This window comes from Dendrobium catenatum, unplaced genomic scaffold, assembly GCF_001605985.2.
Source record: "Dendrobium catenatum unplaced genomic scaffold, ASM160598v2 fragScaff_scaffold_621, whole genome shotgun sequence".
Classification (NCBI taxonomy): domain Eukaryota; kingdom Viridiplantae; phylum Streptophyta; class Magnoliopsida; order Asparagales; family Orchidaceae; genus Dendrobium; species Dendrobium catenatum.
The window spans coordinates 1,487,231-1,504,044 of record NW_021319083.1 but is presented as its reverse complement, the minus strand read 5'-3'; the positions used below and the strand labels follow the sequence as shown (position 1 = coordinate 1,504,044).

At 33.6% G+C, this 16,814-nt stretch overlaps 1 protein-coding gene and 1 non-coding gene across 2 annotated transcripts in view; both read right to left on the bottom strand.

Moving 5' to 3' along the window:
• LOC110111841 (elongation factor Tu, mitochondrial) overlaps window positions 1-12,549 on the bottom strand; it is a 28,995-nt gene extending 16,446 nt beyond the window's left edge. Inside the window, exons 1-7 of the mRNA XM_020843874.2 lie at window positions 12,160-12,549; window positions 3,737-3,812; window positions 3,491-3,583; window positions 3,298-3,372; window positions 743-847; window positions 537-627; window positions 238-443 (exon numbers count right to left, since the gene is read on the bottom strand). Of these exons, the coding sequence (XP_020699533.1) occupies window positions 238-443; window positions 537-627; window positions 743-847; window positions 3,298-3,372; window positions 3,491-3,583; window positions 3,737-3,812; window positions 12,160-12,353 (840 nt within the window). The 5' untranslated portion in view covers window positions 12,354-12,549. The remainder of the gene's footprint in view (window positions 1-237; window positions 444-536; window positions 628-742; window positions 848-3,297; window positions 3,373-3,490; window positions 3,584-3,736; window positions 3,813-12,159) is intronic.
• Window positions 12,550-13,068: 519 nt separating this feature from the next.
• On the bottom strand, window positions 13,069-13,229 carry LOC114579738. Its single transcript, XR_003700910.1, has one exon. It is a non-coding gene; the product is annotated as a U1 spliceosomal RNA (small nuclear RNA).
• Between the last annotated feature and the right edge of the window lie 3,585 nt (window positions 13,230-16,814).

Genomic DNA, 16,814 nt, shown 5'->3' with positions numbered 1-16,814 from the left:
ATTTTCCTTCTGTTGGTTTGATTATTCCAATAAAAACTATTTTTTTCCGGTTTTTCCTTTGAATTGGTTGATCATCCTCGTTGTTTTTGTCAAGATCGTTAGGTTTCATTTGAGATCTTCAAGTGTTTCCTATAAGTGACCATAGAAACAAAATGCTGATAATTAAAGAAGATGGTCCTAGTGGAAGTTCAATAATTAAAACATAAAACATATGATGAAAATTAAAGTAGAATATACCTGAATTGAAAAGACATCTTCAATGGGCATAAGGAAAGGTTTATCAAGTTGGCGAATGGGATCTGGTATGTAGTCATCGACAGCTTCCATTAGTTTTAGGATGGCTTGCTTTCCAATTTCATCATTAGTACCCTGTAGTGCAGAGAGAGCTGAACCCCTGATAATTGGAATTTCATCACCAGGGAACTTGTAGAAGCTAAGCAACTCTGATCAAAACAAAATAACAGCAGAACTCTTATATTTACAAAATGATGGATTAACTCATTTTTCCATAGAAGAACCCAAATGCCACAAGTTACCACGGAGCTCCATCTCAACAAGCTCTAATAACTCAGGATCATCTACAGCGTCAACCTTATTTAGAAAGCACACAAGTGATGGTACACCGACCTATATAGCAGAGAAGAAGTAATTGGTAAGTTCGTAAGAGAAAATGGACTTCAGCAACTAAACTTCTTATGAAGATATAAAAATATCAAAAATGAAATAATAAAATAATTGTTACCTGCCGAGCAAGAAGGATGTGTTCCTTTGTTTGTGGCATTGGTCCATCAGGTGCAGATACAACAAGAATGCCACCATCCATTTGGGCAGCACCCGTAATCATATTCTGCAATTAATGGTTTGCAAAAAAAGTGAGACACTGCAACATATGAAGACATCAAAAAGCAGAAAAAAAAAAAAAACATAGAATGAATTTGGTATGAACTAACGATTAAAAGTCAAGCAGGTAAAACATGTAGTAGCTAAATATAACAAAGTTCACCAAATGCTTTTAACAGTATTAAAAAAATTATTATATAAAGCGAACAACTACTTTTCACCAAGACTTTTAGATGTAGCAAACAAAAGAATTTGCTATAGGCAGAATGAAGACCAAAAAAAGGACTCGATCTAGAGCTCTAATTCCTATTTAGCAAACTAAAGTCCGGGTCAAAGTCCTCCCTTTACAATTTGGTATGAACTAACGAATAGAAGTCAAGCAGTTAAGCATATAGTAGCTAAATATAACAAGGTAAGTTCACCAAGTACTTTTAAAAAAATTAAAATTTAATTATATAAAGCTAACAACTACTTTTCACCAAGTTTTCTAAATATAGCTGACAAAAGAAATGGCTGTAGGTAGAATGAAGACCGAAAAAAGGACTCGATCTAGTGCTCCAATTTGTATTTAGAGCCTAGGTCAAATTCCTCCCATTACAATGAATCAGTACTTAATTTAAATCAAACTTTAGATACCATAAATAACTCAATAAAGCAATAGCCAACATACCGTCCACATCACATCATTTCCAACATTCTAATGCATGCAAAACATATTAATGTTGGGGTAAATATTAGGCTGAGAAAAGGATTAGTTCTCTAGCAATTGCCTCAAGCGTAATATCACCTACTTATCCATTCAAATTGCATTTTATTTTTAGAAATTTTTTGTTTCTATTTTTGTTGTCTCATAATTGAGTTTTGTATAAAACATGTTTGAATTTGATTACCATCTGAAATTTAATTGGGTTTATTTTGTGTCAATCATAAATACTAACCTGAGGATGAGTAGCTATAAAAAGATTATTTGAGGCGTGTAGTCGAATAACTATGATTTAATTTTATTTTCTTTTTTAATTTCTAAGTGTGTGCAAGATTTATGTGTGATTACTTCTGAGTTATGCATAAGCAAAATTGCCAAATTCTACAAAAGTCATCTCCTTATGTTGACGTAAGGCTTGGATTTCTTACACCCATAAATTCTTCTTTGACATAATTTCTTATGCATACCTTGTTATTAGCATGCAAGTGTTCTAAATTTTGTTTAAATTCGACACATCTATGATTTTAATTATGGGGAATAAATTGCAATTTGCTCCTTGTTTTTAGTGCGATTCGAAATTTACATAAATTTATTTAAATTTACTTGATTTATCATTATTATTTAGATTCTAACTCTCGGAATTATGGATTTACATCCAAAAAGATTAATTTTTGCATATATAGTGGTTTGTGATCTATGAACCTCAAATTTACTTGTGTGATCTATATGCATTGCCTCATTTAAGTTGCATTAGGAAATTTCTACCATTAACCATCCTAAATCTAGCTCACATTAGAGCATATAATTATATCATCATGTTAATAAATATAGAACATATCAACTGTGCCAAAAAAAATTTAATTAATGATGCAATTTAAAAAAAATCAAGTGGGCCAAGCAAAACTATTAGGAGGTTCAAAATTACATTTATATATTTGATTTGAGATATGACCTTAAAAAATCTTCAAATTGGATCCATAATTTGATTTTTTTTTTAAATGAAATTTGTTTGACTCCCAAATATTTGAATATGTCACATCAAAAGTAGTAGGACATGCACAATTATTTTAAAGAAGTGGAGCTACCAAGTTATATGAGTTGATATAAAATATAAACTTAAAAAACAATTTTTATAATTTGGTGGATAGAAATATGAACTGCATTATCAAATAAAGAACTATAAACAAAATATAAATCATGTGTTTGAGCATTATGTAAGATTTATAGATCATGCGGCTAAATATTATTCATCTTTAATCCATTTTGCCAATGTTATTTATTTCACTAAAGGTCTATAATGAGAACTTATGCATGAACTAAACTACAATTCACCAAAAATTATGCATAAGGCTTTATGCATAGCTTTAGATATTGAGAAACATTACAACTAAGCTTTTGTTAAGATTGTTGCACCTTTGCTTATTTGTATGAAAAGCTTGGAAACATTTCATCTAAAGGCAGTTGGATATCCGTGGGCAGCAATCTGATGGCTGCAGCTGGAGATTCGTGGGAAGCAATTAGAGGGCTGCAGTTGGAGATCCGTGGGATATGATAATTATAATTAATTAGATTAAATATCTTTTCTCTTCTTTTTATTATAATTAATTAGATTAAATATCCTTTTTTCTGTTTATTCTACTAGAATGCATACATATGTAATAATTCCAAGGAATATAATAGAATTTGAATTTCCCTCTAAACAATTTCTTGCAATCTATCGAATCATTCAATACCTACACATGAATGCAACTTACTTTGACATAATCTGCATGTCCAGGACAATCTACGTGGGCATAATGCCTTTTTGTAGTCTCATATTCCACATGAGCCTGCAAAATCAAATCAATCTCCACATAAGCACTGAGACAGTGCAGTTTGAATTTAAAAAAAAAAATCATTTCTCTACCCATGTATGTTAAGTATATATAAATAATTACATATTCTGACCGTGGCAATGGTAATTCCTCTGGCTTTCTCCTCAGGAGCCTTATCAATTTCATCAAAAGCAACAGCCTTGGCTTTTCCTTCTTCAGCTAATACCTAAGCAGAAAAACAGAAAAAAAAAAAAAAAAAAACTTTACCATCATCACTTTAATACGCATAAGCTTTCATGTACAGAAAATAATTTATTTCTCAAATGGACAAAAAGGCCATAAAAAATCACGAAATAAATTATTTCAAAGAAAATTTAACCTTAGTTATAGCTGCTGTCAAAGTAGTTTTCCCATGATCAACATGCCCAATAGTCCCAACGTTAACATGTGGCTTCCTACAAAAGTAAAAAGACAAGTAAGAAACAGTTGATATTCCAAATCACGCATGCCCATGTTTACCTTATGTCATTTTAGTTTCAGCCCAGACACCAGTAATTAATGCATAAGAAAAACATATTTGGTTAGGAGCATCCTAAGACTAATACAAGAACTGAACGGAATGGATGTTCAGAAGAGGTAGAAATTCTTATTATTTTCAGCATTGGACGAATGTTACAATCTATAAACTACTCTAGGAAAATGTAAACAGGAAGGATTTATATAGCATTCACAACAATATATCATTGACTCGAATTGCTTTAAAGTTTAAACAGATTTAAATTTGAATTTAGGATTTTCCAAAGGAGGTAGCTGATCCATGTTTACATAATGGACATTCTGAATTTGTTCTTTAGGTTTTTGATCCATGTATGTCATCCATGACAGCCTAAATTCCTTGTTGCTGCCGCTTACCTACCATCTTTGCTCATCTATTTCTTTTATTATGCCCCAGTAAAATGTAGCTCCAAAATGAGAGTTCAATCATTTTCAAAAAAAAAAAAAAAAGATGAGAGTTCAATCTTGATCTTCAAGATAACGAAGCGTAGGCATGAAAGTTGTTTAGTGAGAGTGTTGGTCGACTAATTTCTAGTATAAACATGAGTTACTTGGAGGGTGCGACTTTGAATTTATTAGCAAATGACCTGATAGTCTGAGGCAACATTTTTCATGTGGAAATAAAAAGTTGAATAAAAAATTAATCTATAGCACCAATATTATCATAATAAACCACTAGAGGAAGAGAAACATTGAGTTCACTAAGAACATAGTAAATCAAACAAAGATCAATTAAAGAGGTTGTAGCATAGTGACTCAACCTTAATAGATGAGCGAGTCAGAATGCATTGCTTCTTAGAGCTCCAAGCTATAGAACTGTGACCAAGGTAAATAGATAGGCATCATTTCTAAAAGTGAAATCATCTTTGTTGTTGCCCAATCTATATAGGAGAATGCATAAAGGAAGAGCAGTGATGATAGAGAAAAATATCATGATTCAAGGTTCCCCAAAGATTGCATAAAAGGCTTTCAATAGCAATCAAGCGATCATAACTATAACTAAGTTGGTGCGTGAATTTAGAGAGCTTATTAACCATGTAGGAAATGTCAAGGCGTGAGCGCAACAGGCACTACAAGCTACCAACAATGGTGCTATAAGCAAAGGGATCAAATAGTATCGTGCCAGAGTGACAAGTAAAAATAGTAGCATTGTCAATTGGTGTAAGAATTGGTTTTGCATTTGTCATACATGTTAGGGTAAGCAAATCCTTTGTGTGGAACTGAGACATGCTAAGTCTTAAGAGCGAGCATGAATTGAACACCAATAAATTCAATTGTCCAAAATCCTTGAGGGAAAATCGATGAGCAACTATTTGGATGAACTTCTGAACAACCCCATCATTCTCACCCACAATAATAAAATTGTCAATTGTGGGCTTCAAAAGACTCCTGTGGCACTACAATAAACAACTTATTGTAATTGATCAATATGCTCTATAGGCCCGTTGTGATCAATTGAGGACATATTAAGTATATCTATCATAGAAATTTCTCCTCTAAGAAATGTGGTTCAGGGTTCATTTTAATTTTGGGGGTCTAAGTTTCCAAAGGAGCAAGCTCCTAGTGGATAATTACGTCCCAAGTGTGTCTGAGAACACTCTCACTTAAATATTCAATGCATGTATTCAAATAATATAGGTTCGATGTATGTTTGTTCATGTCAATGTCAGAATGGGTCTTATGAGACTCTACGGAGGATAAAGGGATGAACGTTCTAGGAATCAAGAAATGTAGACTCAAAAGTACAAAAAGGGCACAAAAGAGAGACTTATAACTCTACATTTAAATTAGGAAATGCTTAAGATCAGACATATAGTGTCACTTGGCAGCACCTGTCAAAAAAGAAGTGAGTTGATGTACCAAGTGGGTACAATAAGATCCATGGTTCAAACATTTCGGGTTCGTCAATGCCCTTGGTGACTTGGTCTACTAAATCATGTGGTAAACCGAAGATCCCTGTAAGCAATTATTGATTACCACATCCAAGGGGATTATAAACTAAGGGTGTGAACATAATTTTAGGCCAATAGTCAAGAAATACACTCCACTATCATATGAGAGAGGAACTCAAATAGGACTTATAATACTATATAGTGATACATGCCAAGGCTGACAAGACTACCAAGGCTCTAATGCTAACGGGTAGGATAGAAGAGTATCATCTCCATGTACTAGAGATGACCCTCGATATGAGACTTATAACTCAATCATATGGCATCGCGAATGTCAACTATCTTCTCAATGTGATAAAGAATATAGGATAAATATAAAAAATTTAGACATCTCAATGTAGTAGAGAAGATGGGACAGATATGGACATCAACTCAATATGATAGAGAAGACATCCAATGAGTGGGGCTTACACCATCTCCTGAATATGATAGAGCTGATTTTTAAATGAGACTTACAACTTGGTCATGTATGATCAGGAAAACCCGAACTTCTCCTCGACGTCGTAGAGAAAGTATCGAAATAAGACTTACAACTTGATCCCGTATATCCAAGAAAGCTGATATGTCTTTTCAATGAGGCAGAAAAGACATAAAAGATATGATGGAGCTACTAAATGTCCTCAATATGTTGAAGGAGATATAGAGAATGGAATGGAATGATAAGAATAATAGGGCTCACAGTTTAATCACATCAGATCAAGCAAGCCCAGGCATCTCCTTAATGTGGTAGAGGAGATGTTGAAATTGGGACTTACAACTTGGTTATGTGTTACCAAGGAAGCCCATGTCTTCCCAATGTGGCAAAGACATCAAAGATTAACATGTACCAATACATTGTACATAGTATCAAAGTTGTTGAAGATAAATAAAGAGATATCTGCATGAAAGTTGATGAAACTTAAGGTGATAAAAAATGGACGCAAGTCATGATATTGGACTCCATGAGCTTGTTTAAGACCATAAATTGCCTTACAAACTTTGCCTACATGACGAGGTTGATAATGATCATAGAAGCTCTATGGTTGTATCATGAATAAGTCCTCAAAAAAGTGCCCTAGAGATAATGAATGTTGACACCTAGTTGTTAAATAGTCCAAGCACAACGGTTATGAACAAGTATAAGAGTGATGGGCTTTAGTAATGGACCAAAAGTATCATTGTGGTCAACTCCATGCCTGATCAAATCTCTTTGCAACTGGATAAGCCTTGAGCATGTCAATAGATCCATCAAGCAAATTCTTGGCATAGAAACTCACTTGCAACCACTAAGGTTTTGTGTTGGATCTAAGGGAACTAAGTCCCATGTCTCATTCGGAACAAGAGTGCCACATTCTAACATTGCCTAATGACACTTGAGATCATTGATGGCTTGAGTCATAGAGGTTGGATAAGGTCTTAGGATGTAATAAGTTGGTCAATTAAGTTCATTATTGTGATTGGCTAGTGAATATTACTTTTGGAATTGGTGATAACATAGGGAGGAGAGGCGTTGGAGGTGAAGGGAGGGAGTATTATTTCAGTTGAAAAAGTTTTTAATGTAAGCAATATAAAGGAGGAAGGCAGATTGGCCCAAGCATTTGAGATAGGCGTACAGATAAGGGATAGCTAAAAAGTTTTTAATGTAAGCAATAGAAGGGGATGTCCACGATGAGACTAGCGGGGAATATAGATGGTGGTACCATGAATGATTAACTTGTAACTTAAATAATGATCATGACTAAAGAAGCCTATGGTTATATACTATGAATACATCCTCAAAAGGGGTGTCTTGGAGAAAAGCATTGTTGACATTTCATTGTCAACAAGTACAACACAACTTAGAACAAGGCTTAAAACAAATTTAACAACGGTGGGCTTTACTACTGGACTACAAATATCATGAGAGGCAAGCCCAAGGCATTGATGAAATCTACTTGCAACGACAAAAACCTTGCACCTATCAACAAATCCGTCGAGTAAATTGTTGGTGTGAAAAATTCACTTACAGACAATAAGCTTTTGTGTTGGATCTAAAAAAACTAAGTCTCATATCTCATCTCAAATAAGAGCATCATACTCCTCTAACATGTTCTAAAGCCACTTGATATCTTTGATGGCTCGAGTCACAATGGTTAGAGGAAGGTCAATGGATGTAGTAAGTTCGGTGATTAAGTTTATTTTAGTGATTGGCTTGTGAGTATTATTTTGGTAAGTGGTGGTAGTAACATTGATAGGAGAGGTGTCAAGGTGAAGGGAGAGAGTTTTTATTCATTTTAAGAGGTTTCTGGTGTAGTTCATAGAGGGGAGAGAGGCATGGTGTCGCATTATACACATTAGGGATGGCTAGGATAAGGGAGTATTTGGTCGTTATGTGTAGGGGGGGTAAGGGAGGTGAGAGGGGGGATCCATGATTGTGTGACAACACGAGAGGCCGAACAGGTTGAAGACTTCATCAAATATATCTTCATGTCCCGGTCGCAATTGCGGAGTAGGCAAAGAAGTCCCTTGTTGAGTAATCTTTCAACTTTGCCATTTAGAGCATCAGGAAAAGTCATCACAATCAATCATCGCAAATATTATTCAAACGGTTGAGAGATCAAAGGAGAAGGCGGAAGCCATTTTAATACCCACATCTTTGACTATCTGAACAAAGGAATCAGACAATAAGCTGAGAGCATAAAATAAACAAGATAAGATGAGAGTGGACACCCTTGCCTGAATCCCCTTTTATTGCTCTAAATCTTTAACCAATCAGAAATAAATCTCATTAACCAACGAATAGAGACGTAGGCTTCTTCTACACCAAGGTCCCATATTATTAGGCTAGATGAAAATTTATACGAGGGGAAATTTTAACCAAATTCCTCAGATCTGAAGCACTATAACTTCAAGGGTGGGTATCCCAACTGCTACTGTCAGTATTGGCCTCTCCAATATCTTATTTTCAAAGCCTAAACCCTTTTTAGCACTAGAAAAACTCTATCTTATGGAAAAAATTTCAATGAGCCAAGAAGAATTCTGATCAGACATAGTCTCTTTGATAAATGCATATTGAACATCTGGTGAATAAACCAATTTTAGAAAAGAAGGTAAAACCACATCATCCTATTCAGTTAACATCTTCGTCACAATTTTATAAATTGAAATACATTAGGCCGATTAGGCGTAGTTGGGACAGTGAGCAAGGAATTATAGTCTTGGGAATCTAAGACTACACTCGTTTCTTTCCAGCAGACACAGCTCCATGGAAGAAAAAAGATTTTACTTTAGCACATCTTCCAAACATTCCATTGGCTAAAAACCGTTAAAATGAAAACCCATGAGAGAGTGGAGATAGTCGAGAGAACCAAAAAGAACGCAGTTGAGAGAGTGTACAAAGGAGTATAGGTTGAGATATTGCAGATGATGTGTATGTCACACAAATGTGAAAAACAAAAGAACACTGGTGACAGGATGTACAAAGGAAGGGCGATCCTAGTGGATCAAAAAAAGTGAAATGAAAAATGGATTCTACAAATTTATAGGAGTCTTGTAGACATAAGAGGACATAAGTTATGGACGTAGATAGGGGCTTTGAGTGGGAGAGCAACAATGAGAGACGTAAGATAATGAACGAGGTTCAAGTTTGTGAGAGGAATAAAATTTGAGCCATGGAAAACATTAAGAAGTTTAAAGTAATACCCAAAAGTTTGGCATATGGATAGGGGAGATGATGTACATGTGTGGAGAGAAGATTGATAAGGTATACAATAATATAGAGGCGTGAGTGCTTGAGAGAAGAGATGCACCTTTTTCTACAATGAGCCAATGAAAACATTCAAAATACCAATTGTGTACATGTGTGTAAGGAGGGGAAATGAGATGATAGGTGCCACTAGTAGATAAAAGGGAAGAGGATGCTAAATGTTCTCCCTTGTAATACTAATAAAGAGTTTTCACAACTAAAACCAAAAAAATATATATCATAAACTTGTGATTTTCTTTTGAGTGGCTAAAGCCATATATACTTTGTGAAGTTGTCAACGGAGATAGCATTGTACTTAAAATTATCAACATATGGTATGCTTGAGCTCCACACATCAGAAAAATATAATTTTAATAGGAACTAAGTGATAGGGGAGGAAGTTTAAAAGAGCAATTTATGATATTTATGGCACTAACATAAGTTATAGTTTATTTCACATCTAAATGTCTTGATAATTATAGAGGAGAGTACGAAACAAGATGTCCAAAAATGAAAGAAGACGGTGCCCTATTCTATAATGTTTCTCTAAAAAATTGGTTTTAGCACTTGAGAAAGCTACTGATGGTGAAGTTTTGATAGGAGTAATTGACCACTTGTACATAGCATCCTTAGCTTGCCATTGCAAACTCGTTGCTCATGTGCAAAGATCCTTCCCAAGAAAGGAAGATGGTGAGCACTCAATTTAGGTATTATTGGTTTGATGTAATTGAGAGATAGAAATGAGATTATTTCATGGTGGAGGCACAAAGAACATATATAAATAAAAAGTAGAAGGTGATCTATAGAGATATTTTGAAGTAGTGCAATTATAGGGAGACCCTTTCCATCACCAATCACGATGTTGCCAAATCCAGCCTAAGGAAAAATGATGAAGTCATTACTTTAGTCGATGGTAACATGGTGTGACGCACCACTACCAAAAAAATAGCTAGAATTGTCACATATGTTGGTTGGTGCCAAGTTTGCTTGTGATTGACATAATGCCAAATAGTGGTTTTTCAATTGAGTTTGATTTCAAATTGGTAGTGTTTGCAAGGTGAAATTCATTTGACGAAACATGCGAAACTTAGTAACGATGCGGGCTTGAACACAAGTACACAACTCCCCAACAACAACCCAAGGGAGGCCTAGGTTAGGGTCTTAGGGATGTCCGCCTTGTATGGTGGTGTTGGAAGATTGTGACACTAACTAGAGGAGATGACAGCGACATTACGTTAGTTTTGGTTGATAAATTTTCCCAATTTGCTTAGAGAAGTAGTTGGATTTGCCGAGGTTGGAAGAGGAGATGAATTGGAATGTTGAACATGCAACCAGAGTTGTTTGTTGACCAACTTCTCATATAATTCACCAATGAAAAATCATCTTGTCATGGCCAAATCATCTATCATGAAAGGTTTGTAATCCTGGTGTGAAACATAAATGCCATATACTTGCCTAGGTGGCAAGATTAATTAAAGCCCAAATAAATTTGGGGAGAGAGAATGGAAATCTGAAATTAAGGAGTAATTAAAGATAATTCAAATTCAAATTTTGAATTGTCATTAATTGGGAGGATTAATTGATTTAAATCTGAAATTAAATTTCAGATTTAAATTGATGGCAAGTTCATCAATGCACATTTTAATAATTTGCATATAATACGTGAGCCCCCCTTGTTTCAAGACAACTGATTTGATGGATATAAGTTTGATGGAATTGTTGATTCTGATAACAATGAGAGGGTTGAATAGCTCAATTGGCCATGGTGTTGTATTGTGGTGAAGGTCTCTGGTGAGGGAATGAAAGAGGTCAACCACTAGTAAGATGGCATCAGAGAAGATGCGTGCACTAAGATCTGGCCAAGGTTTCAAGACAGCGAGGTAGGACAACTTGGACAGAGCACGAATGTAGTAGTGATGGGTTAAGACTGACAACTTGTAATACCACATGAGCTATGATATTATGTGGAATAGAGGAAATAGCTAAGAAAGACAATGTGTGTGAGAGAGAGAGAGAGATGTGGAAAAGATAAGATAGAAATTCTTTTTTTTAACGGTGTTTTCAGTAATTGATGCATGTTACAATTTATAAACTATTCTAGGTGAATGTAAAAAATAAATATTTGTAGAACATTTACAACAATACACCATCAGCTCCAACTACTTTCCTAATCAGATATAAATTTGAACTTTGGACCGTCCATATGGGTTCACTCATCCACGTATGCAAGAACATCCGGAAAATTGGAAACCGTTACTGCAGCATCCCTCAAGATCTCCATTGCATTTTCAGATCAATGAATAAGTTCTTCAAATAGGCAAAGCTAGCCATTTTTGTTTACTTTTTTTTTTCCATCTATACGTTGGTGGAATCAGGAGGAGCTAGGGTAGCTCCCACCCTCCAAGTTTGAGAAAGATACTATATAGCTAGATATAATATGAAATTTTATAGTTAATTCTCCTCAAACTATGTATATTACAGAAAAATTTATAAACAATTTTCCAGTTTCTAAGAGGATAACTGAAAAAATTATACCAAGAGAAAACGAGGCAAGGCAGTCATCAATTGAAGTTATACATAAGAATAGCTTACGTCCGGGTGAAGGTGGCCATCGATCTCCGCCACCAGTAACCCACGTCGAGATTCCTCCCCACATTCTCGGTCGAAAAAATCTGCGTTTCCTGGCCTACGACAGCGCGCGGGCAAATTGAATGGTACAGGTAGGTCGAGGAGAAGCGACTGAGGCGCCGACAACTGGGGTTTCTGATGACGGCCAACGCAGCCATCGGGAAAATGGAATGGCGAATCGAACAGATAAAATATAGCAGACGTAGATCTTCGGACAAAAACACCGGGATTTGGAGTTCCCGCAATATTTAGAGGGAGCGAAGCTTTTGCAGAAAGTCTGAATCAACTATGGTGATGGAGGCGGGTTACACAACGAAGCAGTCAGCTACTAGGGTATACGAGGTTTATGGTTAAAGGTGGTTCTCACTTAACAAATGTGAGTTAAATGGTAAGTATGTAATATTAATATTTTAGATATTAGATAGGTGAATTATATGTATGTATAAGTATTTATATTAGCTTAGAATAATAGGAAGACTGAAGGGTACGTTGACACAGGCAAATTTTGAACGTGAATTTTAGGTAAAAATTTTTAGATTTTTGTAAATTAAATTAACTGGATAAATATTTTCTTTCAAATTTTTAAAATCTATTCGAAAAACATTGATATAAATTTTGTAAGTACATGCTACACTATATTTAGTTATTTATAATTTATATTAATAAATAATCTGTATTTATAATATCAACTATAAATTTTGAAATAGGATTAATAATGGTGATTTATTCTAGAACAAAATTTTAATTTTTTTATATTATTTTAACTTGATATCTCATTATTAGAATAAATAAAATAACAAATTAAAAAAATGGAATTTTATACACCCATAATGACAAAAATTTAAAAAACATGACACTTGTTTTTTTTTTTTATTAGGGGCCGCGCGAATCCAAATCCCCCTATCACAAATTATGAGATCCACTCTACCACTTTGGCAGATGGTAGACCAGTGCCCCTTCAAATTGCAATGAAGGTCACGAATCTATGCCACATGGATTACTAATCACTCGTTAGACCCCGTCTTGCTTGATTCTTGTTCAAACAGTTATCCAACCTGCCTAAAGCATAATCATATTTTCTAACAATATTTGAATAAGATTTGAATGATCATCAAATAATATTTGAATCAAGTTCAATCAAGGTTGAGACAGCTATTCAAATTTGATTAAGCTTTGATCAACATTCAAACAATGATTGATCAAGGTTTGAACAACATTTGAGTAAGGTTCAAACAATTTGCGAGCTAGGTTCTAATATGATTAAATTTGATTGTGCCGTCACAATCACTTTCGTAAATTAACAAATTTTAGTTGTACTGTGCATTGAGTTATCTTCTCTAATTATATTGGTCGGGTCACATATAGACTTGAGAGCGCGATGAATAAAATTATAGGATAATTTGAGGGCAGCAATCTCAATATACTCAAATCTTTAGACAATAACATAACATTTGGTATTATTGATTTTTGCATTCATCATTATTTAACAAATGTACATATGAAGATCAATATAAATGTGGGGCAACATGCTTGTCAACCTGAACAAACCAACCCACTATTATGTCTTGCTTGATGAAAAATTTTGAATCTTGATGATGTTCTACATTTTGTACATTTACTTTATGCATGTAAGTAATTAATTGTGACGGTGGCGGCTGATGGCAAAGCAGAAGTCTGGCAATGGTTGGTGGTTGAGAAGAAGTATTGCAATGGTTCGACGATGGTCAAGGAGAAACTTGGTGGCAAGAGATCTTAGATTTCTCTTTATTTTTCCTCTTCTTCTTTCTTCCCTTTTAGTGAAGAATATGGGGTCTATTTATATTTTTTTAAGAGAATGTTAAAAGTAGATTGAGAGTGTTTCAGTCTTTCAGATGGTCGGCCAATATGATTCCCTTTATCATGGACCATTTATCTGAATTTCAATGTCTTAATGACGTCATAATTCAACTATCTTGGGCTTGTTGGATTCGTCTCATTGAGCCACTCGATTCAACTATAAGCACATCATATTTAGAAATTACATGGTCATCTAACTTATGCTTTGAAGTTTTCAAATGCGCTTCTTAGATCCATTTGGGCTTAGATTAGATTGAATTTGGTGTCGTTGGATTCGTCTTTTTTAGATGTTTAGTTCGATTATAAGTTTAGTAAAATTGAAGTTTGTATGGTCTCAAATTTAACTTTAGAAAAAGTTTTATTCAACTTTGCGTTGAGATTCATGCATAATCAAGATAATTTTTTGATGATATATCAGCTTTAAAGCAAATAAAACTCATAGCCTCCAACCTTAACTTCTTGGACCATGATAGTTATTATTGCCCTATACATATCTCCATCTACATTGCATGTCACCTACGTGCTGATGCAACCACCATCCTGCCCACTATAACCCGTCTATTTGCTCACCCACCACCAGTTTTGTAATAACTCGTATTTTGATCAAAGTTAAATTTTTTTTCTAGAGTCATTATAACTCTAAAATGCAAACCATCTTCGCCATAGTATTTTAATTCTAATATTTTACCTGCACGATTTTTTTCATAATTTTTGGGCTTCGGTGAAAATCTTTAATAAATTGACATTTGTCGGTACAATTGGAAATTTGAAACTGTTAGATATCCATTTTGCTATCCGATTTCACCAATATTTTTTAAATAAAATAATTTATTTTATGATTATTTTTTCTGTAATTTTTAAGTACTGAAATGATTTATTTTAAGTTTATGCTAAAGAGCTGAATAAATTAAATATTATATTATTAAAATATCTTAACCCACCTAAAGCTTTTCTTTAAAATCCCTTTTCTCTTTTAAGTAATCGGCTAATATAGAAATTTTTAGAGAGAATTAGAGAGAAATAAAAGAGATAGAAAATGAAAGCTCAGATTTGGAGCTCATGAAGTGATTTTTGTTCGTCGGGCCAGTTAGAAAATTTACTTGTCTCGTTGTAAGAAATCAATTCTATTTTTGATTTCAAAGATTTTGTTTTTTTTATATTTTCTTTATCAAAATTGTGTTTCTGTTATTGAAAAACGTGAATAATTTTGTATTGGTAAAATTTTCACATCATAATTTTTTATACATTATAGAGATTGAAATTATGAACATTTTAAGTATTTATTTGAGATTTTTCCTTGGGTGATTTTGAAAATACAATGATTTTTACATGCTCATAAATTTATTTTGACTTATAAAATAGTGATTTAGTTAGACTAAAACTTCATAATGTTATTTTATGCAATATATGATAATCTGGTTAAAATTCTGAAAATTTTGAAAATGTGAATTTTTGCTCAATATGATTTTTGTTGTTTAACGTTTGGATATTTTGACACTTTTTTAATTAAGCTCATTATATGAGTGTGAGGCTCATTAGATTTTGTTTCTTTTTAATATTGTTATTCTTTTGTATTCAATACGTAATAGTTATGATATGATTATATAGATCTTGAATATTTTATATGATTTTTGAAATTGAATATAGATATGTACAGTGATGTTTTAAAATATTAAATTTATTCTGTTGTTTATTATTGATAAATAATATTAGATAGCTCTGATTATTATTTATTAAAAGGTAAATGAATAATTATTTCAAATTAAATTATGTGACATCACAAGTTTCCACTGATTTGCAATTTCTCGCTAATGTTGGCAATGTTTCAATGCATTTAAAAAATTTTAAAATTTGTTTGGTTAATTTTATTTTGATGCAACCAAATAAACTCATACATCTTTAAAACACATGCATTTTAAAACCACCAAATCCAACGATGGGAATTGAAATTTTTTTTGTTAGGGGCACATATTAGCTTTTTTAAAAATAATCTTAATTTTTTTCATCAAAAATTTTTTAAGGAACAAATTGAAAACAGATAATTTAAAATATATTCATCTAAATAAAAATATACAATATATATAAAAGAAATTTTTTAAAAATTTCTCATAATTTTTATCTATGATTGACATATAAACATATAGATATGTTCATATTTCAAAAAGTAAAGTTCATAATTTTAATTAAATTATTTGGTTAGTAATTCAGTGAGAAGAACATGGAATTGAGAAATTTATTTTCAAAAATGTTTTAATATAAAAAATTATAATACTTTCAAAGAACCATCTAATACTATAAATAATAATATTTTAGTATTTTTTAAGCTTTGACTGATAATCTAAAGAGGAATATTTTTGTATATATATACATGAATATAATGTATTTATAATACAGTTATTCAGAACAATTTGACCTGGAAAAAGTAGGAGGCTTTGCCTGAAGGAATCGCTCCTACCAATTTACAGTTCTGACTTGTCTCAGAGTTTCCCGTGTCTAGCCCTTTATCTCTGACTCTTCGCTCTTCTCCCTCACCGGTCTCCTAGATTCGCCTAGCGACTAGCGAGATTAACCCTGGGGCTCTGATCTTCGGCGAAAGATTAGAAGCCGAAACGCTTCGGGATTTAGGAGTGGTTCCGAGGTGGAGTACATGGATCTCGAAAAGCCAGATCTTTCAGAGGATCGCAAAGGGAGCGTTTCGCCCTCTTGCTCGATCTGCCTCGAATTTGTGCTCGATCGAGGGGAGAGATCAATAGCCAAGCTGCAATGTGGTGACATTTGTCGGT